At 38.2% G+C, this 23,617-nt stretch overlaps 1 protein-coding gene across 13 annotated transcripts in view; it reads right to left on the bottom strand.

Annotated features, from left to right (window-relative positions):
- Nucleotides 1–23,617, bottom strand: part of MPDZ (multiple PDZ domain crumbs cell polarity complex component) — a gene marked incomplete at its 5' end in the record, with an annotated part of 99,074 nt that overhangs the window by 30,131 nt on the left and 45,326 nt on the right. For 9 of the 13 annotated variants that reach the window (XM_082075696.1, XM_082075692.1, XM_082075697.1 and 6 more), the window contains 9 exons: nt 640–750; nt 2,822–2,999; nt 3,474–3,569; nt 4,364–4,468; nt 9,626–9,667; nt 12,538–12,736; nt 16,853–16,976; nt 17,889–18,176; nt 21,166–21,324. In XM_082075696.1, coding sequence (XP_081931822.1) covers nt 640–750; nt 2,822–2,999; nt 3,474–3,569; nt 4,364–4,468; nt 9,626–9,667; nt 12,538–12,736; nt 16,853–16,976; nt 17,889–18,176; nt 21,166–21,324 — 1,302 coding nt within the window. The remainder of the gene's footprint in view (nt 1–639; nt 751–2,821; nt 3,000–3,473; nt 3,570–4,363; nt 4,469–9,625; nt 9,668–12,537; nt 12,737–16,852; nt 16,977–17,888; nt 18,177–21,165; nt 21,325–23,617) is intronic. The other 4 variants (XM_082075698.1, XM_082075693.1, XM_082075700.1 and 1 more) reach the window with 4 other exon arrangements.

Genomic DNA, 23,617 nt, shown 5'->3' with positions numbered 1-23,617 from the left:
TAACACGGATTTTTCATGCAACTTTACCTTAGATGACTGATGATAAAATGGGTTAGTAGTTTTCTGCCCACAGGGAGCAGAAGCTGAAGAAGAGCTATAAAGAGACTCTGGCTGGGGAACAAGAGTTATGAGACAACTAGTAAATAAACATGCAGCTTACACAAATTCTACAAAGAGGAAGTTTAGTTTCTAGTGATGCAAGCAACCTATATTAAAGCTCAGAAGCTTTTCTCTGCAATGTCCATGCAGCTTAGTGACGGAAAACTTCCGTGTACTTCTAAGTCCTTTCATTAATGTCCAATGAATTTTTTAACAGGTGCTGTATTTCTGCATGCGCTCCTCAGACATGCTGTCAATCTCTAAGAGCTGGTTTTAGTTAAGACTCCTACTCTGCCCCCCAACAAATTATCTTTCTTGAGGCTTTTCAAAATAGTTTGAGGACGGCGTGCTGGAGGGTAATTCCAAATCCAAATCGATTTCATTCTAAATGGAAATAATACTTAAATCAAATCTTTGTTCCTACAATAGCTGAGATGGAACTTTCAGGATTAAGTATCCCATTCCCAAACACCACCACCTTGAACATTAGTTTCATCTATTACTAGGTATTACATCTCTTCTCATATGCTTTATGCTTACCCTTGGTCTGCTTATAATGCTCTGTACCATAAAGACTACAGGATTGCCTGCCTTCCGTATGGCTTCCACAGCTTGTTCGTGGCTGGCATCTCTGAGGTCAATTCCATCCACCTGTAATTGGAAGGCCTCATCTTAACAATGCAAGAAGCTACAAGAACCATGAGTCAGCTTTTGTTTCTCGTTAGGGAGCTCTGACTAAAATCTAAGCCCAAACCTCTGTTACTGGTTTCTGTTGACTTGGCCTGAGGTCTCACACACACAGGTTTGAGATTTCCAAGAGCACTGAAAGGACATCAAATAAATATTCTCCATGGTTTCAAAAACAGGTTTTTCAACATTCTTGGTTCAGGCTCCTTCAGTTTTTCCACAGGCAACGAAACAGAAGAGATATGATAATAAGAAGTGATGAAGTTATCTGAGGAGAGTGGTAGCATTTGCCAAATATTGCTTCCTGTAACTCCTATCTGAGAATTACCTACCTCCCAGGACTTTATGAGATTTACAAACTGAAACTTGTTAGGTGCTGGAGGGTCTTTCACTATGGAGTATTATGTCAGTACAGTGTACTTTTTCCTTTTTTTTCATTCTTTTTTGGTAAGACCAATTTTATCTTCTAGACAATTTACCTAGAAGTCAGACTTTTAGGTCAGAGCTGAAAACTTTCTCTCTTCTAGAATAAAGCATTTACAAAGGATGGCTAAGGACATTTTTTTCTCTGGTCACTTCACGCCTTCTTCTGTATTGGTGTGTAAAACAGGTTGCCTTGCAATCCAGACAAGAACCATATTATGGTGAAGTTAGCATCAGTAAAGCATTGTCACAACGACCACAATAAAAGCCAGAAGCTAACATGGAAAGGTTATTTGTTAGTGGCAATTCTTGCACATGAAGTTATATAATGAGGATTACCCCTACCTTTTAACTGTCTAACTCTACCATCCAATGTAAATAAAGAGAGAACAAAAACAAACTGAGAAACTTCTAAACCTATGAAGAACTGAACAATAAAACTAAGGGTCTCCAATTCCCTCTCTGAAATACTGTATGCAGTAGCAGAGAGAAAAGCCTAGATATGTCACAACTTGAGAAACTGAAGGAATATCTTCACGAACAGCCACATTAACAAAGCACTGCTTACTTAATTTCACTCACCTACTTCAACTTCTACAAGCATCATTGTCACAGGCAATCACATAAAAATCCAGGTATTCAGACATAATGAATGCTCTTTAACTTTGTGGCCATCAAGCAAAATTCTACCTCTGAACTTGCTATACACTGGAAACTCTTTCACCCTGTTGTAGAAAGTGCTACCTACATTAAGGTATTAATTCCAGAGCCTTTATATGGCTCTTGTAGCAGACAGTAAACTGCAATTTAAAGCAAGCCCAGTCTGATCCGGACGAGTATCACCACCTTCATCACCCTGCTGGCTATGTTCTTACTGATGGACAGTCAGCTTATGACATCCAGCAGAACTGAAACACGTGCAGTTCCTAATGGAACACTGAAAACAGGGTAATGACTGACTGATAATCATCACAGGAATTACACACTCCTTTCAGTATGTTCATTCTTCAATATCTTGAAGTGGCTGCACGAGCACAGGATTGCCTAGGCAGAAAAGAAATCTAGATAAATCCCTCCCCGCAACATCACTGGCTACCCTGTCCTCATGCATGGGCACAATGCTCGTAACTTCCTCTGGATAAAATCCAGCATTCTTCATGTCACCAGGAAACAAACTGTATCTCCCTTAATTCCTCCACAAGATGCACAAATATGATGTGATTTGATTAAGATTCTTTAAGGGAGAAACAAGCTTCGCATCTGCATGATTTGCTATTCACTGGCCACTTCTGTTGCTATCCAACATGCAAAGGTAAAATCTTTCAGCTTCACCAAACTTAAGCTTTTTCCTATACATTCTGGCTTTAAAACAGGCAGGTAGAACTGCAGGCTTTGTAGATTCATGCTCACACAGTCAGTCATCTATGCTTTAGGATGTATATTCAACTTAAAGTTGTCTGCACACAAACATCAGCAGATGGTACTACACTCTGCATGGCTCAAGTGGTGCCAGCTGGAGCAATTACACAGCTGTTGGGCCACGATCACACATCCATCTCAGTGTCTCCAGAGATGCTGAGGGTATTGCAAGCAAAAGGCACTTGGCTTGTACCTCCACGATCCGATCTCCAGTTTTCAGCGTTCCATTTCGCCCAGCTGGGCTGTCTTCCAGGATATGCTTGATAAAGATCCCCCTCATCACTTCTCCATTACTCAGGCGGCTACCCATCCCTCGTCCTCCAACAATGCTGATCCCCAGTGACTTGCTGGGCTCTCTCCAGAGTTCAACCCTGTTGTGACAAAACAAGCACCAAAATAAAACAAAATCTGTTGGGATTATGACAGTGCTGCACACTGAAGACACCTGGATTTGCACAATGGTTTAAAAACATTCAGAAATAACTCCTCCTTGGAAAGTTTTGTCAGGAGTTATCTACTGAATTGCTCAGAAAGTCTGTAATTATGTCTATTGTTCACTTCATTTTGGATTCTAATCAAAAATTTGAATCCTTCTCTTCACCTCCTCTTACTGGTTTCCAGAGAGTCAGCCTACAAAGATAAATTGCTAAAGCATAAAGCAATCAAGAAACTGCTAGATTGCAGGGATCCAGCCAAATGGCAGTAAAAATCAACTCCTGCAATGCACAATATACAAAAGTGCAGCAATTCTGTTGTTTCCTTATTCCTCTTAAAATATATTACAAGTTACAAAATTTTTGAATTGCAGATTAGATTTTATACTGCACAAATAGATCTGCACTCACTTTCTAGGCTGGTTCCAGTTAGTGAAAGCTGCATTTTGAAATTCACTTTCTTCTCCCTCCCCCTCTTCACGTTCTGGAAGCTCTGGGAGTTCCCTGCTGATGAAGAGGAACAAGAAAATAATTTTTAAAGAACCCACCTAATACCTACATTTCACTGCAAAATTTCATGTAGCGGATCACCATGCCAGCATTAGAATTTGTAGACAGGATTCATGTAAAAAACTTATTTTCAGGTGTCTGTTAGAACAAATATAGTATTGGGGGACTCCCTGTCCACTTATCTCTGCAATTCAGTTGCTATCAACTGACAATCACAGAAGATTGTATTTTGGAAGTAGAACCAAGTCAAAGCTGAAGGTAATTACTTATTGTTTCCAAAATGGAAGAAATTACAACAGCAACACTAAAAAACAGTTACTGCTCTTAGACATTAATTTCAAGTAAACAAAAGTTATTAGTTACTTTGAATATTTTGGCCTACAATTACAAATTTTTGAAAATCAAGGAAAACGACAGCATAACTAATTCTTTCCACTATGTGTTCTGCAGAGAACATAAATGCCAAATTCTCACGTTGGAAGCACTGAGTATTTGTGACAATACATAAATTAAATTGCACGGTATTTAAAGATGTTTAGGATAAGGCAGGTTCAATCTCCTTTTGGAGTAGATCAAACAGCTATAAAACAGCCTTGTAAAAATGTCAAAAAAAAATGCTAGTCAAAGCTAAAATCATGTTCTGAACAGCTTTTCAGTGTAACGGTCTGAATAAAATCATCCATCTTTCAGCTTTTCTAAAATAAAACTTATCTTCCTCAGCTGTGTCAAGTATATGGAAAGACTTACAACTGAGAGCCCTATGGGAGAAAACAGTAAGTCTTTTGACTCACCTGACAGTATGTGAAGGAAAAAGTTCAAGTGGCACAGCTCCCTCTGTCTGTTGTCCCAAACTGGCCCTGTATTCGTCTAAATTTTCTGCTGGCACATATGTAATACTGCAACAAAATGGGACACGATTAAAGTAGCATGAGGACTGTTGGATGGGTGTGAGGAATGCATATGAGGAAGGCACTCAAGACTACTTCACATAGTCACTGACTTCACAGCCATAATGCTGGTATGTTGGGAACAGGAGCTACTCCTCTGTGACTGTGCAACAAATATGCATTTATGGTTAAATTAGGTAGCTGAACAGCACATTATTTTCTGAGGGCTGGTCACTTCATTTTAAGAAAATGGTGCTTGGACAGTGACAAGAGTGTAATAGGGACAAGCTAGCTTTAGTCGAAACAGATTCCTTGTGCAAAAACAATGACTGATGTGTAAGGTGTGATGCACCATTAACATTCCAAGTGTTGGCTTAAACAGCTTCTGGAAGTTGGCTTGCAGAAGGTTCTGTGCTTTCCTGGGCAGTTTTGATTCTATCTCAAGTTTCTATGCTGGTGGTGAACAATACTGTGTGAGTTTGGACATACAAATGTGCTACAGCACACCACCTATGCCACCAGGAGCAATACCCTGCTCAAATCGTTCTTCCACCCCTTCATGCACTTTCAACCAGCTTGGGACAGTCAGACAGTCATGTTTCATCAGCCAAATTACATGCAGATTCCTGAAGCCCTGGTATAACCCCATCATGTTTGAATGCCAGAAAAGAAATGGACCAATAGACTGAGGAGGGGGAAACAAAGAGAAAGAAAAAACATTAAGGCACGAAGAATACTTCTTTAAAAACTTCCCTCTACATGCAAAACGAAACCATGATCTAAACAGGGCTACTTAGATGGCCCTCCTTGCTTAGTTTTCTTAAAAAGCTTTAGTTGTTTGATAAGCAGCTTAGCTATCAGATCCAAGTTTGCCAAGAAGGCTGACAGAAAACACACAAAAAAGGCTGTCCTTCCATCCATCACACGGTTAGAAGAAATATAAATGTATTTCCCCACAGAACAGATAGAGGAAAAAAATCTTGGCCACTTCACAAGGACACATAAGCTGCTGAGGAGACACTCCCTCAGCTTCGACTCTCTCACTTACTTGAAGCCCTCTCCTGTCCATCACTCCCCGACTGGAGTCCTCTTCTGTCTATTATACCCTGTCTGCCACTGATTCCCACTCTTGCTGGTTTTCTGCTGAGCACAGCAAGCAATATAAGGTAGAGCAAATAAACTTTTAAATGACTAATGCTGTCTGTCCAAAAACACTTTACCAAAATTATCATAAGGACCATCTTCCTTTGTCTTCTTTGTCTGTGCCCAATCATATTCCCTACATCCTTTCACATCTACCATATCTAGAGAAGTGCAGAAGATGCATAAATAGGTGCCTAGGTGATGAATAAGAGTGGGCTGTTTTGACTGAAAGTTAATTTTCCTTTTTGTAGCTAGCATGGTTGTTGTTCAGATTTAGTTTGAGAACAAGAAGATAACATCCCAGGACAATGTTTTTCCAGTTGTTGTTGTCTGGGAGCCAAGGACTCTTCTGAGCTTTCTGCCCCCCGATGTGAGGAAGCTGGGAATGGGGAATAGATGTGGCAGACTTTGACTGACATCCAGACTGATCAATAAAAATACTCAATTCCCTTAGCGTCATGCTTCATATTTAAGGAGAGTTGGAATTTTTCCAGTTAGGGAGACAGAGGGGGAGAAGAAGGCCTGTTCCAGTTCTGTTTAATTTCAGTGGAGTTCTGTTTGGGAGCTCTTTTTAGTTTGGCCTTTTGCCATCTGGCTGTTTTACAGATGCCTCTGGGTCTTTCTGCCTTTTTCTCTCTTCCCCTCAGACTGGCTGCTCGGTAAGTACGGAGTTTGTGAGGAACTGCATTGAGTATATTTTATTTTATATTCTATTTCCATTTTATATATATAGATATAGATATAGATACACGAATAGGTAAAGATATTGGTATAGATATATAGTAGTAGTAGTAGTAGTGTTTAATCAGTATTATTTTGTTCTTTTATTAAACTGTTTATCTCAATTCCTGAGCTCCTTCCTTCCTTTTGATTGTCTCCCTTATTTGGGACTGGGGAGGGGAGTGAGCAAGTGGCTATCGTGGTTGTGATTGCCAGATCAGTTTAAACTGTGACAAGGAGGAACTCTCCAGTTCTTTTAATGCAAATTTCTAAACCATCAATAATATAACCATCTTATTTTCCTTAAGACTCCTCCCTTTTTATCTTTGGCCATTTTCCAAACATACAAGCATTATGTGCTTGACAGAAAGTGTTTTTATTTTGAACTGCTGGGGAGTTAACACACACTAGGGAACAAACATTCAGCACAAGATCACTGACTCTTAGCAGTCTTTCCTGAGGGCACTCCAGCACTGGGAAACATGCAAGACATGCAGCAGTTATCTGCAAAGCCCTATCAGGGAAATTGAGAGAAGTAAGGGGGGGAAGAGTTTTTGGAAATAATCACTACTACTTCTTAGCCATCTTCAACTCCAAATGCACTGAACTATAGCAAGGAGCTAGGATTAATATTATGGTCTCAAAACCCTTATGGGGCAATGCTCCTGCAGAAGGACCACGCACTAAGTGCATAAGAATACCTTGCCTCTACAAAAGCTATGAGATGTGCAAGCTGCATTTGAATGAAAGAAAACATATCATCCTGTTACATTCACCCATTTTATCCCTGTCAAATTCATCAATTTTCACCCTGCAAAAGTAAGCAGTAAATAATGTATTTTCCCCTGAAAGACAGCTGCAGTAAAGAAACCAGAACTGCAAGCAACACTTCTGCTGTTTCAGAAGGTTTGGACAATCCCTTTCATGCTAAACTGCAGCTGGAAGATATTGTTCGAAGTATGGAAAGGAGAATGGCAGACTCCTGAAAAGGAAACAGATATGCCCAGATTCAGCCTGGGTGTAGACAGTAGAGTACAATGACTGACAGCAGAGCATCCAACATTTTTAAACTGTTATCCAGTCCTTTTGTTCAAGGAGCACATGGCAAACAATTATGCAGGGTCCCAAGGTCCATGGGTAGGAGTAGTCCTTACCTCATACTTCTGTGCGACATCAGTGTTAGAGATCATCTAAGGGGGAGGTAAACCACATGCATTCCAACTTCTGGGACACCCTGCTGGTTTTCATTGTATGAATGAATAACTGACATTGTGCTGGGACATCCAAAAAGTATGCCTCAAAGGATGAACTAAAACAGCCTTATGTACTATTTACAAATACCTCCAAAAAGCTCTCTTAGGTGGGAAAGCTTCCCTTTCTGCGTACAGGACAGGAACATGGAAGAAAAGAGGTTCACTCCACCGTTTTGAAAAATGATTTAAAATTGAGCAACTGAATTACCTAATTGATTCCCACAGACAAGTCAAATTTAGATAGCATCAATGGGAGCTGTCTTTGGAAAATTACATTATTTCTATTCTAGTGCCTAACTACCGTTCTAATTGTCTAATTGCAAGCACTCAAAGGGAACATTCAATATGTTTTTAACTCTTTATTCTTATCTACCGCTAAACTTCAATAATGCTTCAGCTACTTCAGAAATATAAACCAAAACGCTTATTTGCATTTTGAAAAAAAAAAAAAGCATAACAAAGAAAACTAAATAAAAAGGTAAATTCTGTGTAGGAGTTCACCTTTGCTTCTCACTCATGATTTCCAAAGTTCAGTTAACTACAAAGGTTTCCCTAGCTGCTTCTGTTAGCTAAGCTGTATTACTGATGTGCCTGTCATCCTCCCCTCTCCCTCCTTTGCATGTTATTAATGAAGTGAAAAGTTATACAAAAAAACAAGCTTTGCTGAAACTTAGTTTTAGGAAATACGTATACCAGAAAGTTGTCTTTACTAAGTGGCTGTCAGTCCTGCCTCCTGTTCTGTGACAGATAGCAAGGCCGGTTTGTACTAAAGACCTTGGATTTATATTTGCCAGCAATTTTTTCCCTGTTTAGTACTATATGGGCAGACAACCCACAGTTATCAATTCCATCACTTGCTGGATAGCTACTGTAGCTCACTCCTGGAGGTCACAGTGATGTCTGAAGATATCCAGCATCATCCTGAACAGCTCAGCATGCGACTGGGGTGATGAGTGGCCCAAAACAAGAAGGGTCTTGGGCTCCTCTGGTCAACTCTGCTGATCCTTGTGCTGTGAAGTGGAAATAAAAATCCACCTAGGCACCTGGATGGTTCGGCTGCAAAAGGGACTGATAATTGCCTTAATACAGTCACAGGGAAGAGAGTAAGAAAAACAACTGGCAGGCAACAGGGATGAAGACACAAAACAAGTAAGTGACTGCTCTATTATTTTGTTTCATTTCTTATCTGGAAGAGAAGTTAAAGTTCAACAATTTCAAGAGAAAGTATATGCGGAGTTTAGTCATTTCCTCTCTTTCATAGCTGTAAAGTTTGAAGGAGAAAGTGTTCTGGCTTCCTTTTTTGAGAGATGCAACCACCCTCCCGCACCCAGAGATATGCACTAGCAATGAAAGCAGTGACAATGAAAACACCAAAGAGTGTACATATGAACATATCTCATAAACACAACACCTCATGCAGTACAGAGGAACATTTATCACATGCTTGACTGAACAGTCACACAAAACCTTGAAACACCAACAAACCAAATAACAAAGTATGGAAAATGTGCAGGACAAATTACTGTCATTAACACTTAAGGTCTAATTTGAACCTTTTTATATATGAAGGAAGTAAAATATAAGTGCCACAGAAAATATGACACTGAGATTAATCCAGATATCAGTACATGATACTCATGTCAATTCTAGCAGTGAACCCTATACATACACACAGACATACACAGACACGCACACGTGCTCGGAGCACATCTAGGATGCTGTCACAGATGAAATTTTAAAATATTATCAATAATTGTTTAGAATTTTTTTTTTAATTCCAGTCTTAAGAAGTACACTCCAATCTTCAAGCTGAAAGCCATAACCATACACAAATACACACACTAATACTTGAAAAAAAATATATATACAAACATCCACATGTGCAGCCACATGTGCATGCACATACACACACACATATACACACACAGAATATGTACCTATATCTGGATATATCCCTGACATTACTATGGATGTCATAAAAGCATGGAATGATTTTACAGACACATTGCAACATAGAGCCATAATGAGTTTCTGAATCGCCAATACTCACACATAAAAGAGGGCCTGATCATCAACAGGTGCTGGAGAAGATCTAGAATGTGAAGCATATGATGCAGCATCTTTTTACAATGATGTTAACAAATATCAGTGTCTCATGCTGAATGTGAGAGGCATATTTATGTAGTTAAAAGTATGAGATGCTTTTTCTTTTCTTTCTCCTTTTTTTTTTCCCCATTCTCCACTGGTTCATATACACCTCCCTCAGAAAGCATCTGCTCTTTATTGTTGTCTATAGCAATGATATTAACAAGCACAAAAAATGGAAATGTAATCTATCTTCTATTTCTTGATCAAGAATTCATCCCCACACTTCATGCAGGTGAATTCTGATTCAGCTCTGTAATTATCTGACAGATGTTACAAGCAGCTGCTGCTGAACACAAAACCCTGGCTATTTTTACAGAAATATAAGAGCTTCTGGCAAGGTGGAATGAGAAGTGAAATGGAATGCATTCTGGCAAGGCCACACATCTGGTTTTCTACACACAAAGCAGAAAAAAAAAAATCTAAGTCTGAAACTCAGATTTCTGATTCTTAAACTATTCAAAATCAAATTTCCTTTATTAAAATTTAAAGCAGCCTCTTTGTGTCAAGTAAGAACAGCTTTATGTTTTCTCACCAAATAACGTTTGCCACTAAAACACTGCTTTGAAATTAAAATAATTCAGCTTACTCACTCTTGGGGGACACTCTTCTACCCCCAAAAAGATCAGTCTATAAGTTAAGGTGCAAAATTTGCAGCCCTGTATGGATTAAGAGGAATGACATCAAGACAGCCACACCTGAATGCTGTGAAACCCCATTTCCTGAGGAAGACACCAAAGAGACTCAATCTGCTTATTTGAAATACTGCCCCTTCAATCACAAATCCTGCATGGTGGTGCACTACATTAGCTCTGAAATGACATCTACGCAGGTCTGTATCCCTCTCAGCAAACAAGAACTATCATGAGATAATGCTCCATATCTCCAAATTCCTGATTTGGGACTTTACCAACATGTTTGTATCACAATATTTTTCTGGGATCTTGTATAATACTTCTGATAGTACAAATTACAGAAAAGTTCAATTATGCTGAAAAATTTTGTACCAAAATTATGTAGGCCCAAAAATGCTGTCTTTATTCTTGCAAGACTCCTTTAGAAGCTACCAAAGGATTTGGTCTTTCATTTCTTTGAAGTGCAGAAGATAGCTTCACTTTAAACTCTTATGATGGGAATGCACTGAAGAACATAAATATAAAATGAAAGACAAAATTCCTAAGAACATGAATAGCAACTGCCCCTTTTCTGTGAGACGTTTCAGAAAGAGCATGTACTTTTTCTGGAAAATCTGAATATTCACATCTGAGACAAAGTTTTGGTATTTCTGACATATCTGTGAAAGACTAAGACTATTAAAAAACCCCATAGAGTCACACTAGCGTAAAATGCAGCAGCTGTTAAAGGGTAAGCACAAATAATGAACACATCTGTGTTTGATCATGTAACTGTGGCACTAATAAAAGACTCCTCAGTGAAGAATGGTGCTATCGCATCTGTGTATCTAAGCAGACATACACACACATGCACGCACACATACCAACTGATTTCAGTCATGGCAGTCGGAATTATAATACAGTTTGAAAGACTACAATAATAATCAATGTCATATTTTACCAACACTGACTCGCTCATATTCATGACAGAATTGACAATAATGTAATTCATTATATGAGCATACCCCAATATTTAAACAAGCTGGCATTAAATCATAATCCTAAACATATGACAGCTATGGGGCAGAAAATTAAACCCACCACCCACAATGAAGATACTCTGGCTACCTGTTTACAAAATGCTAGGTCTCTTCAAAGCTAGAATACTTCTGGGGAAGAATGCAATGTTCTGTAGTCCATTTTAAACTGTCAGAAACCACACAGTTACCTGCAACTGCACTGAGACTGAACTGATTCCTTTCAAGGTGACCCCCCTAAATAAGTATAGGTTTCTATCACAAACAGCTTCATTAGTCCCATTTACAGATCTGACTCAATCCACGTTACCATAGGTTTGAGAAAAGCAGCTACTAGATTTTTTAAGCTGCAAACACAGCACTGGTGTGTGTAGAGCACCATCCACAAGCTTAGAACAACTTCATTTCTAGATGGCGCATGTGGGCAAAGTTAACTCCATAACCACATCAGCCAGAAAGAATTATATTTCAAGATAAAGTTAAAATTCTGTAAACTGAGTGAGCTTGAGAAGAAGAAACTTTCTCATCAACAAGTAGACTTTCCAAAGCTTATATTCACTACTGCAAGTTTAAAATAGTATTGTCAAGAACAGATATGTATGCACTAGAGCAACAAGCTCCTTTGTATGTACTAATAAAAACTTGGAAGTGACTTCACAAAACAGACTATTTCTGCTGTTTGTCACAGATGTACTGAAAACGTTTAAAGTATTACTTTTCTGCATTAACACCATGTGTCATACTGTCTGGCAGCCAAAACCATTACAAAGATCTCCATCAAATGAAATCACTGGCCACGACAGTCCACGTTTGAGAAACACAAACACCTTGAGGAAATTCTGACTTTCTTTAGAGGAGTCATACTATGAATGCAAAACTCTGACTAATCCCACTCTTTCATTAAAACCAGGAAGGGCAGTAATGATGATGATTACTAATGATAGTAATAACTTTTCTAAGAACAACCAAAGCCTCTCACACAAGTGATTTTATCTTTCAAACCCAAGAAGCTGTAATCTGAAGGTGAATTATCCTCCTGAAGCTGTAAATTAAAAGTAAATCCATGTTGTAAAACCAGACAATTTTAATTTAGAACACTTGCATAAATAACCAGACTTTGATTATTAGCCTCTTCCTACCACAATTCATCATGTAGTTTCACCTACTTTATATCTGGTCCAATAAGTGAATGCCTCCTTAGCATAGCCCGGGCTTGTGCATTTGTTAAGTTAGTGGTTGATTCTTCATTAATGGACAGGATGCAGTCTCCCACACCAATCCGTCCATCACGACTTATTGAGCCTCCATGGATGATGCTGCGGACTATCATTCCTGAGCCATCCTTATTAGAACTTACTGTCATACCTATAGTGAAAAATGCACAACACAGTTAATAACATCATTTGGGTCCCAGCTCTGAGTGCCAAGGGAAAAAAATATAACTTGGGGCATGGAACGTAAAAGCTAGCCAGCCAACCTGCCAGTGCCATTAAGTCTAAAGTGTTGTTCCTCCTGACATTTCCTTCTTTCCAACAGGGGACAGCACTTACAAATCACAATCACATTATCGTTACCTTGTGTTACTTCACATACCAGGCTCAATATAAAAAAACTAAGACAGTGGAAAATTTAAGTAGAAAATAAAAAATGTAATGAAAATACTTCTAAACCAGTCAAATTTACCACTCTTCTGAATGTTTCACTGAGTTTATACACCATATTTCAATTTAGTTTATGATAGTCATCTTTGGAAAAGAGGTGAAATGATTAAACAGTTGATTAGGTGCACAGGCCAAGTACAACCACACACTTATTTTCAACAGAAGGCCTGAATCAGGTCCCACTGAGACAGTGGCAGCCTTCCTGCTCCCATAGGTGGGCCATGGCTTAGACCCAGAAGAGCATTCTGATTTCTGTCAGAATCCGTGCACTACTGATGGGTACAGTCCACCATTTGAGTTACACCATAATCCTACCTCTGGCACAGCAGGACACTACTTCTCAATGTTTATAGACACCACTTAACTCCTCTTTCTTCTCACTAACGGAAAATGAGAGAAAAGATGCTCTTCTCCCCCCTCCCTCATGTGGAGCCTATAGGGACCTACTTGTGGCTTTACATCTTTGTGATTGTTCTCACATGCATGAGTCGTCAGTATTACTTTCAGGGCAGCTGGAGCTCACGAAATCATCCCTGATGACAGTTTCACAAAATCTGTTCTTCACTGAGATAATGAAAAGGTAGCTGAAGGGCTGGCAACCTGGAGGTCTACCCAGTGGATTTCTACTATCTTAATACTGTCAAAGTCTTTTTTTTTTAATGTGCTAACATGGAAGCTTTCCTTTACCAACAAGACAAAGCCACTGAAGTGAGAGCACCTTATAAAGGAACACCTATTGACGAAGGAGGCAGTGAATATTCTAGTATTTGTTCTCCTGGCTTTGCATGTAAACATCAGGCTATCAAGCACCAGGAGTGTAGCTGTGTCTCTACAAGCCATATGGTGTTTTCCAGACTCAAAGACACTGACCATGATAAAATTCTAACCATTTATATATACAAACATGGCTACAGAACATAACAGACTGAACACTTTACTCTATGATCTTAGACCCTGGTTGAACAGAGTTTAGAAGGCAGCTTTAAGCCCCAGGCTACCTACAGCAGACAACCATAAAAATATCTGCCTATTTATCTCAGAGGAAAAAAAAAATACTGTTAACCATTTAAACAACAACACTACTCTGGATATTTATTTGTGCTTTCTAGGATAATAAAAGTTTCTTAATAGTGATGGCTCCTCAAACCAGCTTGTAGTTGAGATTAACAAAGCTGTCTAAAGTATGAGAAGGTGGCCCTGACTAGAAAGGAACTGCCCAATAAGCTGCTTAAGACACAAGAGAACATGTACCTCTCTATTTTGGTATGCAGAAATCAAGGTTTATCTTCTGGAAAGACTGAAAAACCCATCTTCATGATGGCACTTTATATTAAACTGATGAAAGAATACAGTGTTACAATTGACTCAAGATTTATATTTACGATTTGCCAGGTAATTACATCAGCTGTGGTCAGGTGTCATTTAAACATGGGTATATCAGACACACAACGCCACTGATCTATTGCCTTGCTACTAGAAACAGCAGAGGTAAACTGCTATAACCGAGCCTTTAGATAAGTGAAGTTATAATGTTGAGCACATTACAGATGGTATTTACAGGTGCTGTACTGGGGTGGTTCCCCCAGTGTTTACACTCACATACTCCTTCCAGCAACCATCTCTTGACAGATCTGCTCACACAGGTTACTCAGTCAGATCTGAATGTAAACACAACCCTGCAACTGAAACAGGCAGCATGTACAGAAAAGCAAACCTTCCAAGAAACAGCTGAAATGTGGTTTGAAATTCTGAACCTAATTTTGCTGCTTGGCTAAGCCAGCAACAAACAACAGTATTAGCGAAGCTAGTGTATTATCACTTTAGAAGAACATAACTCCAGTTTCTATGCTGACATCCTCCTTTACAACAGATCTGCAAGGCTGATGTCACACTTGGGATAGCTACAGTTTCAGGTTAAAAATGCAAATGCCATTGTCAAGTGCCAAATATATCACACAGGACAAAGGCATTTCAGCTCTTATTGCATGTAAGTGGTCTGTCCCCTTACCTTTTAAAAATCGCAATCAAAAGGTCAGAGCTCCAGCTGTGGCTGGATTTGAAGAGCTGTTGCAAGCTATGGGTGACACCATTTAAAAGGAAAAAAGAAGTGCCAGTTCTCAACTGAAATAATTGATGCAGCTGCAGCTTTCAATATCATTCACAGCTCATGATTTAGCCCCTTTTGTAAAAATCAAAGTTAAAAGCAGTGCAGCCATGTGTGTAAATTGGTCACCATGCCCAGGCCAGAGCACACTGAGACTGGAAGAAAAAGACTACAGTCAAAAGCCAGGAGAAGGCATTATTCACATTCATACCATGTATACATGAGAGGCCAGTCTTACTTTTCATGCATGTAATGTCTGCCAGTGTGCATCCTGACCCAAGTTTGTATTTTTATGCTTTATTATGCTTGACATGAAATTTGCTTTGTTCTTTGCACTTAAAATACTGATAGACATACATGAAAAACACTGCTCCGTTAAGAGGTTATTGCAAATAAAACTTTCTTAAAAAATATAAAGGCCTGGAACCGCACTGTGACCTGCGTTTTATATAGCCTGGCAATGAGGTCAATAAAGGCAGTAGTTACCCAGCTACTTCACACCAATGAAAGACAAAACTTATACTCACATCAGCCTTGCCTACAGTTTTATATTGCAGAGGCCAGTTTTAAACCAGATCAGCTCCTGATCCAGTTTGTATGCTGATTGTATCACAAAGTAGAAGGGGATATGGAGCAGACTGAGCATCCACCCATCAGATGGCAGTCTATTCCAGGTAGAATGAATTACAGCATCACAGCATCCCACCCACTTCTGCACAGGAAGGGAGTCCCAAGTGGTGATGGTTTATGAACAAGAGGCCCATGGGCTCCCTTCGGGGTGTTTTCTGTGGAGAACCGATCATAAAGCATTTGTGGAATCACCACAAACAGCCAGCACCCACACAAACTCCTGACCTACCAATAACACAGTCTTCAAAGACAAGCAGTTGGCCAGAAGAAACAGCAACAGGAACCTAAACTGAAGCAAATGAACACACTGGCCAGGAACGGGAGAGGAGCGTCACTGCCTCCCACCACAACTCCTCCCCTGTGCGGGCTCTGGGAAAATCCCTGGGAGGATGTTATTCCTGTGTTCCCTCTCACACTGCCCAAGACCACACCAGAGACCGTGACAGGCCAGCAAAAAACACTTCCACCTGTTATGCCTGTTCAATCCAAAATGTGTCTCTAGTCAGTACGCTCAGGAAGTTGCAGATTGCAGATATCTAAAACTCTGAATTCTCCACAAAATTATAATATAATTGAGCTAAAAATATTACCCATTAAATGCATCTATGATCTGATTTTCAGAAACACTAAGGCATTTAAGACACAAGTACAAATATGTAGGAAGAAAGTGAACAGCTTGTTTACACACTTTTGACCATCCTCAAAACTCATTATCGTTTTGTGTTCTTACATATATTTGAAAGTCTAGCCTGCAGCTCTTTGACTAAAGTGTTCTCCTACAGCATTCCTTGGCTATATCTCGGTTTTCCCCTATATTATATAAATGTGCAGACATTAAAAAACAACATATTAAAATCGTTAACATTTAGGAATGACTAAACTCTTTCACAGGAAAAAAAATTCTCAGTGAGACCAGACACTTTACTTTGATGTTCGTGGTAAACAGGGTAAGAGCAGCAAATGAATATCCTGTGCTTTCCTCACTAGAAGTAAAATCTTTAGTCTTTACTAGTAAAACAGGGAACACATGAGATAAAGAGAAAGCCATACATCTGAAAAGGTTACAAAAAATGTTAGCTAGCTTACCTAGACTTGAATTGCCTTTTGCAATTGTGATAGTCTTCTCATACATGTTTTTGACTGAATTTGGGGTTGTAGAACTTTCTTCTGAAGCTAATGGCCATCTCTTTTCCATTAAAAGCACTTGATCCTAACACAAGGGAAAAATAACATCAGTTCAGAATAGTGACATAAAAATAGAATTGGACATACTGATCTCAACCCATTTTACCTTATACAAAAGCTGGGCGTGTAGTTAACACAGACTCCTTACAGACACTGGAGAAGTCAGTCCATCAAAGATCAAACATGAGGTTTCTATTTTCATTCAGGTAATACAGCAAATCTACCACAAAGTATGCTTTTAATTTAGGGACATCAGTAACACTCTTAAAAATTAGTGGGATGAATTCAAAGGCACTCAGACTTTTTCACCACAGATGTCTGACAATCTGCCAGTGCTAAAGAAACACATCTTGTAAGACATTGCAACTCTTTTAAGAATTTTCTAATAAATCACTGAGTGGACAAAAAAAATAAATACATGTCACAGTCACTGTCATATAAAGGAACATTATGTTTGCATACTGTGGCATCACAGGCCAGTTTGTGAGCTGAACTACACAGACCTGTGCGAACATCAGGATGCAAGTACTACACAGCACTACCCCTGGGCTTCTCAGGTCTGGTTTCCAGCTGTGCACCTCCTCCATGCACCCATCCCTCTGCAGAGGTTAAAAGGGGATAAGAAATGTCCCCTGGCCTGCCCAGTGGGTACACTGTGGTCCAGCAGTATCTAGTGCTGTGAAGCATAAACAGACTTTTATATACCCCTGTATGACCAGTCTCTGGGACTTCACTATCTTCACACCATACATTATCTACTGCTTTGGATAGGTCTAAATCTGTAAGTTTTTATGCAAACTACCACATCTGATGGACATTTATAATCAAACAACCATACATGGCTGTTGGCCAGTGTTGATTTCTGTAGACAATTCTAGTGGTTTAATATAGCTTTGCCATGAGTTTAATTATTAGTTAAAAAAAAAAAAATCTTTACTTTTCCAGTGGGATCAAACTGCATGGTAGTAGCAAGGCTTGTATTTAGTGCAATTTCTGTTGTTGTCTGAGATGCAGTCCATGTTGCTGTGTTTTCACTTTCATTTTGGTTGATATCCAAAACATCCAGAGGCAGAAGATCCTTTTTAGTAAAACCATTTGTGGTTTCTAGGCTATTGCCCACTACAGACTTCTGTTCTCTCACTCTCTGATTCAGATCCATGTTGTACAGATTCTTGTCAGATGCAAAGAAATCAGTTGCAGCATTTGAACATTCCTCTTCAACAGACTGTTAAACACAGGAGACAAAGAACAATCAACACTCTCTTGTGGTGTAATTTAAAAGTACATTCCATGCTAAAATATTAAATTAATCTCACAGAATTTAAATATATTTGTTGTAACATCAGTGTCTTCAACAGGTCACTACAGGCATTTTACTATAAAATTTACTTGGTTCCTCAGACAATTTCTTCTGTTTTAAAACACCAGAAATCAATGAAAATAAGGTTACTGCTGAAGGCCAAGTTCTAATTTGGTACTTATCAATAAATCCCCAGTAATTTCAGCAAAGTAATGTCCACTCACACATCCTCAACAATTCCAGCAAGTTACTAATATTAAAGCATCCAGATGTCTATCTTAGGTAGAAGAATTCTGCAAGACCAAGGTCTTTACTTTCAAAACACTTAGCAAGCAAAGAGCAATTTCAAGCAGCTCAGACAATAAGCATACAATCTAATTTTTAGGGAATAGAAAACTTCCCTAACACTAATCATCCATTTAACTGAGTAGAAACATATTTTAATATCCCTTCCACATGAAGAGGCAAAAGCAAAAACTCAAGTGATATCTCAACAAAATTTAATATGTAGATTTTGAACTGCGATAACAGTGAAATACAATGACGCAGTTACAGAAGCTTAGCAGTTAGGACTTACTGGAAATGTATCGATTATGGCTGCAGTACTAGCATTAAGTTCTCTATACAAAATCTGTTCTTTCAACATCTGAAGTTTCTGCATTTCAAATATTTTAGGGGATTTTAATAATCACAGCCATCTGAAAAAAACCCTTAAAATATTCTCTAGCTGAGTTTTCAACATAACTATTTTTTTTTAAATGTAGGCCATTAGATATTAGAAAAATAGATCAAGGACTTAAGAGGTTTGATTTAGAGGCTCTATATCAATATTAGGGATTTTTCTCTGCTATGCAGTGAGTATAGTCACAAGAATTGCACCTCTAGCTGTGTTAGCTGCTATCCACTGGTCCTACTAATTCTACTCTGTATCCAAAAACTGGGAAAAACATATTTCCCAGGATTTTGAGATATTTTGCAATATTTTTTGTCAAGGGCCTTAGAATTAGTTTTTCTCATCTTTCATGAAGTGCATACATGCTTGCTCTGTTCCAGACAATCAGCAAAAAACATTCACCTGTAAATAACTGGTTTAAGTAACATCTGAGAACACAACTGAGCAAAGCCTAACTACAACTAATCTGTATGATGCAATCAACAAAATAATTTCCAACGTTTTGGAGAACAGAACACCACAACTACAATCCATTTGTCTTATTTCATTGGCTTTCAAAGTAAGCTGAGATATCTACTTTTAAGTCTTTTTTGTATCCATTTCAAAATCAGTGAAAACAAGACCAAGGTCGTTTTCAAGATTTATTCTATATGCCACATATACATATTGGAGTTGTCATATATGTCCATTTTTATTTTTGTTTCACTTGAAAAAAAAAAATATCCAATGCAGTAATATTTGAAGACAAAATATTTCAGGAATTTGTAACTATAGCAACATGCAGCCTCATCAGTGCATTTGCATTACTCTGACTTTAAGTATTCTTTTTCATGACCTGTTTTCAAAGTGACACCAAAGGCATACAGAACCTGTCAAATGCCCTACAGTAAGAAATAGCTTAAATATCCTTCCATTCCTCATAGTATCTAATAGCACTTTTTAAAACTTTACTGCATTTCACTTGCTTCAGAAGTTTTAATTTTATGAGCAGATATTCTTGCTATGGTTACTTTGTGGAGTCACTCGTAACTGCGAAGCATAAAATGTTACTTGATGAGAACTTTGTATTCACTTCATACTGGTACAGAGAGGAACACTGAAAAGCCAAGACCATAATCTTTAAAAAAACCCACGTAAAACGAAACCTGCTCTAAGTCAACGCTGAAAATAACTTAAGACTTCCTAGAGCATCAACGTGATACATAATGTAATCCAGCCTCTATCTCATAAAATGCTTCTCAGCATGCAAAATGCATAATCCATTTAGGTAACAATTATAGAGTTAAACAATGCAATCTGTCCCACTGGCACAGCAGAGATGTGCTTTTCTGTGGATTAAGAGAAACCATTAGAAGATTAATGTAGCTTCCCAACCAGTGCTTCATAAGGGCTGAGCATATTCCAGAACGGATAAAGGGAGTTACTGCAGCTCAGGTGTGCAGGAAAAAGCAGCAGCTACTCTATTCAAGATCACAGACTGTAAACCCTGGAATAAATCCCTACAATGTTGCCTTCAAAGATGACTGCTAAGAGAAATTACTTGGAAGACTCTGGATTATTGAAATAAATTTACAGATTGCCAAGAAAAAGGAGCATGAAAAACCACGGAGAGAAAAAAAACACTAAATCTGATACAATCAAGTCAGTATGGGTATGTGACCAGCAAGAAAGAAGATATTGATCTTTGTAATACTCTTAAGTAATTTAATTTATTGACTTTAACTAGAAATTATTAGTAATCAGAGGTCTGATATATACAGTTTTACATGTAATTATAGTATTATTATGGACATTTAATTCAAGAACACAGAAAATGTACTAGCAAACATACTATGAAGCATAAAAGCAAAGCTCAGGACTGAAACTTACTCTTGCTTTTCATACCTAAAATACCATAGAATAATGCAGTTCTTTTGTGTTACCACTCTTCACTATTCTCTGAAGTAATAATAACGAAATTTTTATAACAGACTGCTTACCACAGCTGTAACACTACAAACATCTCACCATACTTTATGTGGCTACACAAAACACAAATCCAAGCTATCAACCTTCTAGCAGCCTCTCTGTTCAACACAGACGCCTGAAAGACAGCAGCATTACCTTAAACAAAGCCACACTTTAATCTGGTAAGAAACAGTGCAGTTTGAACCAGGATGACATAAAACATTTATATCTAATAATACAGCTTTTCCACACTTATAATCAGGTTGTCATCAATAAAACCATCCTCCTTTTTACCTTGGGAGTTGGGAATGGAGAAGAGAAGCTGTAGTTGAGGTCACTGCTACAGGCACTGCCATGCAGAGCTATCGTTGAAGCCTCGAAGACGTCACTCTCTACAGAATACTGAGATTCAAATGTGGGCTCATCCGCTAGATCTGCCTCACCAGAGTCCACCTAATAACAAAAGCAATTCAATCAGCCAGGCTGTTACCTTCACAGCACATAAGCCCCAAACACATGCACCTCAGTTGCTACTGACTGACACTTCCCTTTTCTTTCCATCCCCCCCCACCATGTTTTACACTGATTTTATATTAGCACAGAACAGTAAGAAACGTTTCTGCTTCCAGTTACAATTCGTGTTACTACATCTTCAGAGGTTGCAAAGACTATCTGAAGTAAAGTGAGAGTTTCAAGTGGAGTGAGTTGCAGGGCTGAGGCAGGCTGATGCCTGTTAATAGAAGTATGAAGTGCTGGGACAATTCTGCTATACTCCTCGGCATGAAAATTTTGGGTTGATTAGGGCTTTTTTTTTTTTTTTTTTTTACTTCTTAATTTTCTCTAACAAGAATTAGCACTGAAAAAGTAATGAGCTTCACTTACTGCTACCTATCAGGAATGTTACCTCCATACAACTTCATAGGTTTGATTGTTTTTAAAAGAGTACAACAAATGATCTTCTGGAAGCTGCAATGCAACATTTATTTTTTAAGATTTCCAAAATATTTTACATTTGACAACAGGATTAATAAGGACAATTCTCCCATCTTACATAAGAAAATTATAAAAGAGTTCCAGACATGGACATGGGGAGTATTTTTTGCCTGTTTTGTAAATGGAATACAATTTATTTCAAGACGACTCATATACTTTCAAATACTAGAATAAAATTAAGTTCTAAAAGACTTCATTTATGATGCTTCACATAGTAGATTTTGATTATAATTTCATCTTACTTAGCAGAACTCAAGAAGGCAGTGTATGCTTAAAAAAAATTATCAGTGAGTTCAGAGCCAAGACCATACCCTAAACCTGTATGATGTGCACCCATCTGCAGAGATGGGATCTAAGTGCTGGGTTTCAGCCTCTGTGGTTAATCATACTATGAATTCATTATGCCAGATTCACAACAGAAGCAGCAACAATCTGGAGTGATTCTGTGATTTTGAATTCTTTTTGTAGTACAAATGACCTATTTTTTATTGTCTCAACCTTGAAGATTAAATAGATAATTCAAACCACTTCTCTGGTGTAACTTACTCTCAGCTATCTAGGAAGTGCAAACTAAAAAAAGGATTGTGAAAAACAGGGACAGACTTGTAAAATGTGAGTGCAGATTTACCCATGAAATACAGTATCTTATGAGCGCACTCTGCAAACACATCTTCAACCGGGTGACCGCACATTCAATTTCGTATTTTGCACATTTAATTAGACAGAGCTGACAATTTAAGCATATTATTATCTGCCACATATTTTCATCGTTCTTTGACAATTTAAATTTTTTTGTATGAATCACAGATAGAAGTCAAATTTCTAAATACTTAAATTTTAATATGATCTTTTCAACACATCTTTAATTAAAGGATGTTTATAATATCTAACCTGGCTTCTTCATACTTCTTCTCAACGAACAGAATAAGGTAAATCCTATTATCTAACTACTATAGCAAGGTAGTTGACAACAAACTGCAGAAGAAAAAACAGGCAGTCATGTTTAAAAGTAAGTTACTAAAATCAGCTTGGCATTTGCAAATGTGAAAAAAACCCAAACATACTGGAATCAGTAATTCAGAGATTATTGCCTTGGAAGAATTCCTTTCAGGTTTTTGTTTAATTTTGTTCTTTTTTTCTAGTGAATTAGGTTCTGATGTTTACTAGAAACTGCTTCCCTACTCATGACCCCAGAAAATGAAGATGACACACCAGAATATATTTATATTGGGTTTTTTTGTTTGATTGTTATTGCTGTTTGTTTGTTTTTGTAGAGTCCTATTTCCTTCGTATTTTTTATCTGAGTTCTTACCGGTAACTTCTGGGCTATGTAAGGCACTGAATGCTCAGGTAAGCCGCATTATGTGTAGAAGTAAACACTTTCGACCTCGCAAATCTCATAATCACTGATTGATGCTGAAGTCTAAAGAATACTACCAGGAGGAAGCATTGGCAGCTTTTGAAGACAGACAGCATGCCTTTTAAAACCAGCTTGCATGCAAAAAGAGAGTTCTAAAAACTTTTTAAGGTAGAGAAGTAATGTGTCGTGATATATAGACAGAGATTTATTTACAAAATAAGTACATGAACATTTCTCTACATGAGGTGAGATTTTCAAAGGGATACTCAGTGCATGCAAAGAAAAGTGGGTAGCCATTCACTTTTGAAAATCTCAGAAAAATACTTCCTTTTTTTCCAGCAACTATAATATCATAGGCCAGATTCACAGCACATGCAAACAGCCAAAATCTCC

Source organism: Streptopelia decaocto (genome assembly GCF_964273445.1).
Source record: "Streptopelia decaocto genome assembly, chromosome: Z".
In the NCBI taxonomy this organism is placed as follows: Eukaryota; Metazoa; Chordata; class Aves; order Columbiformes; family Columbidae; genus Streptopelia; species Streptopelia decaocto.
Note: the sequence above shows the minus strand (reverse complement) of the source record. Positions and strands in the feature narration are given on the sequence as shown.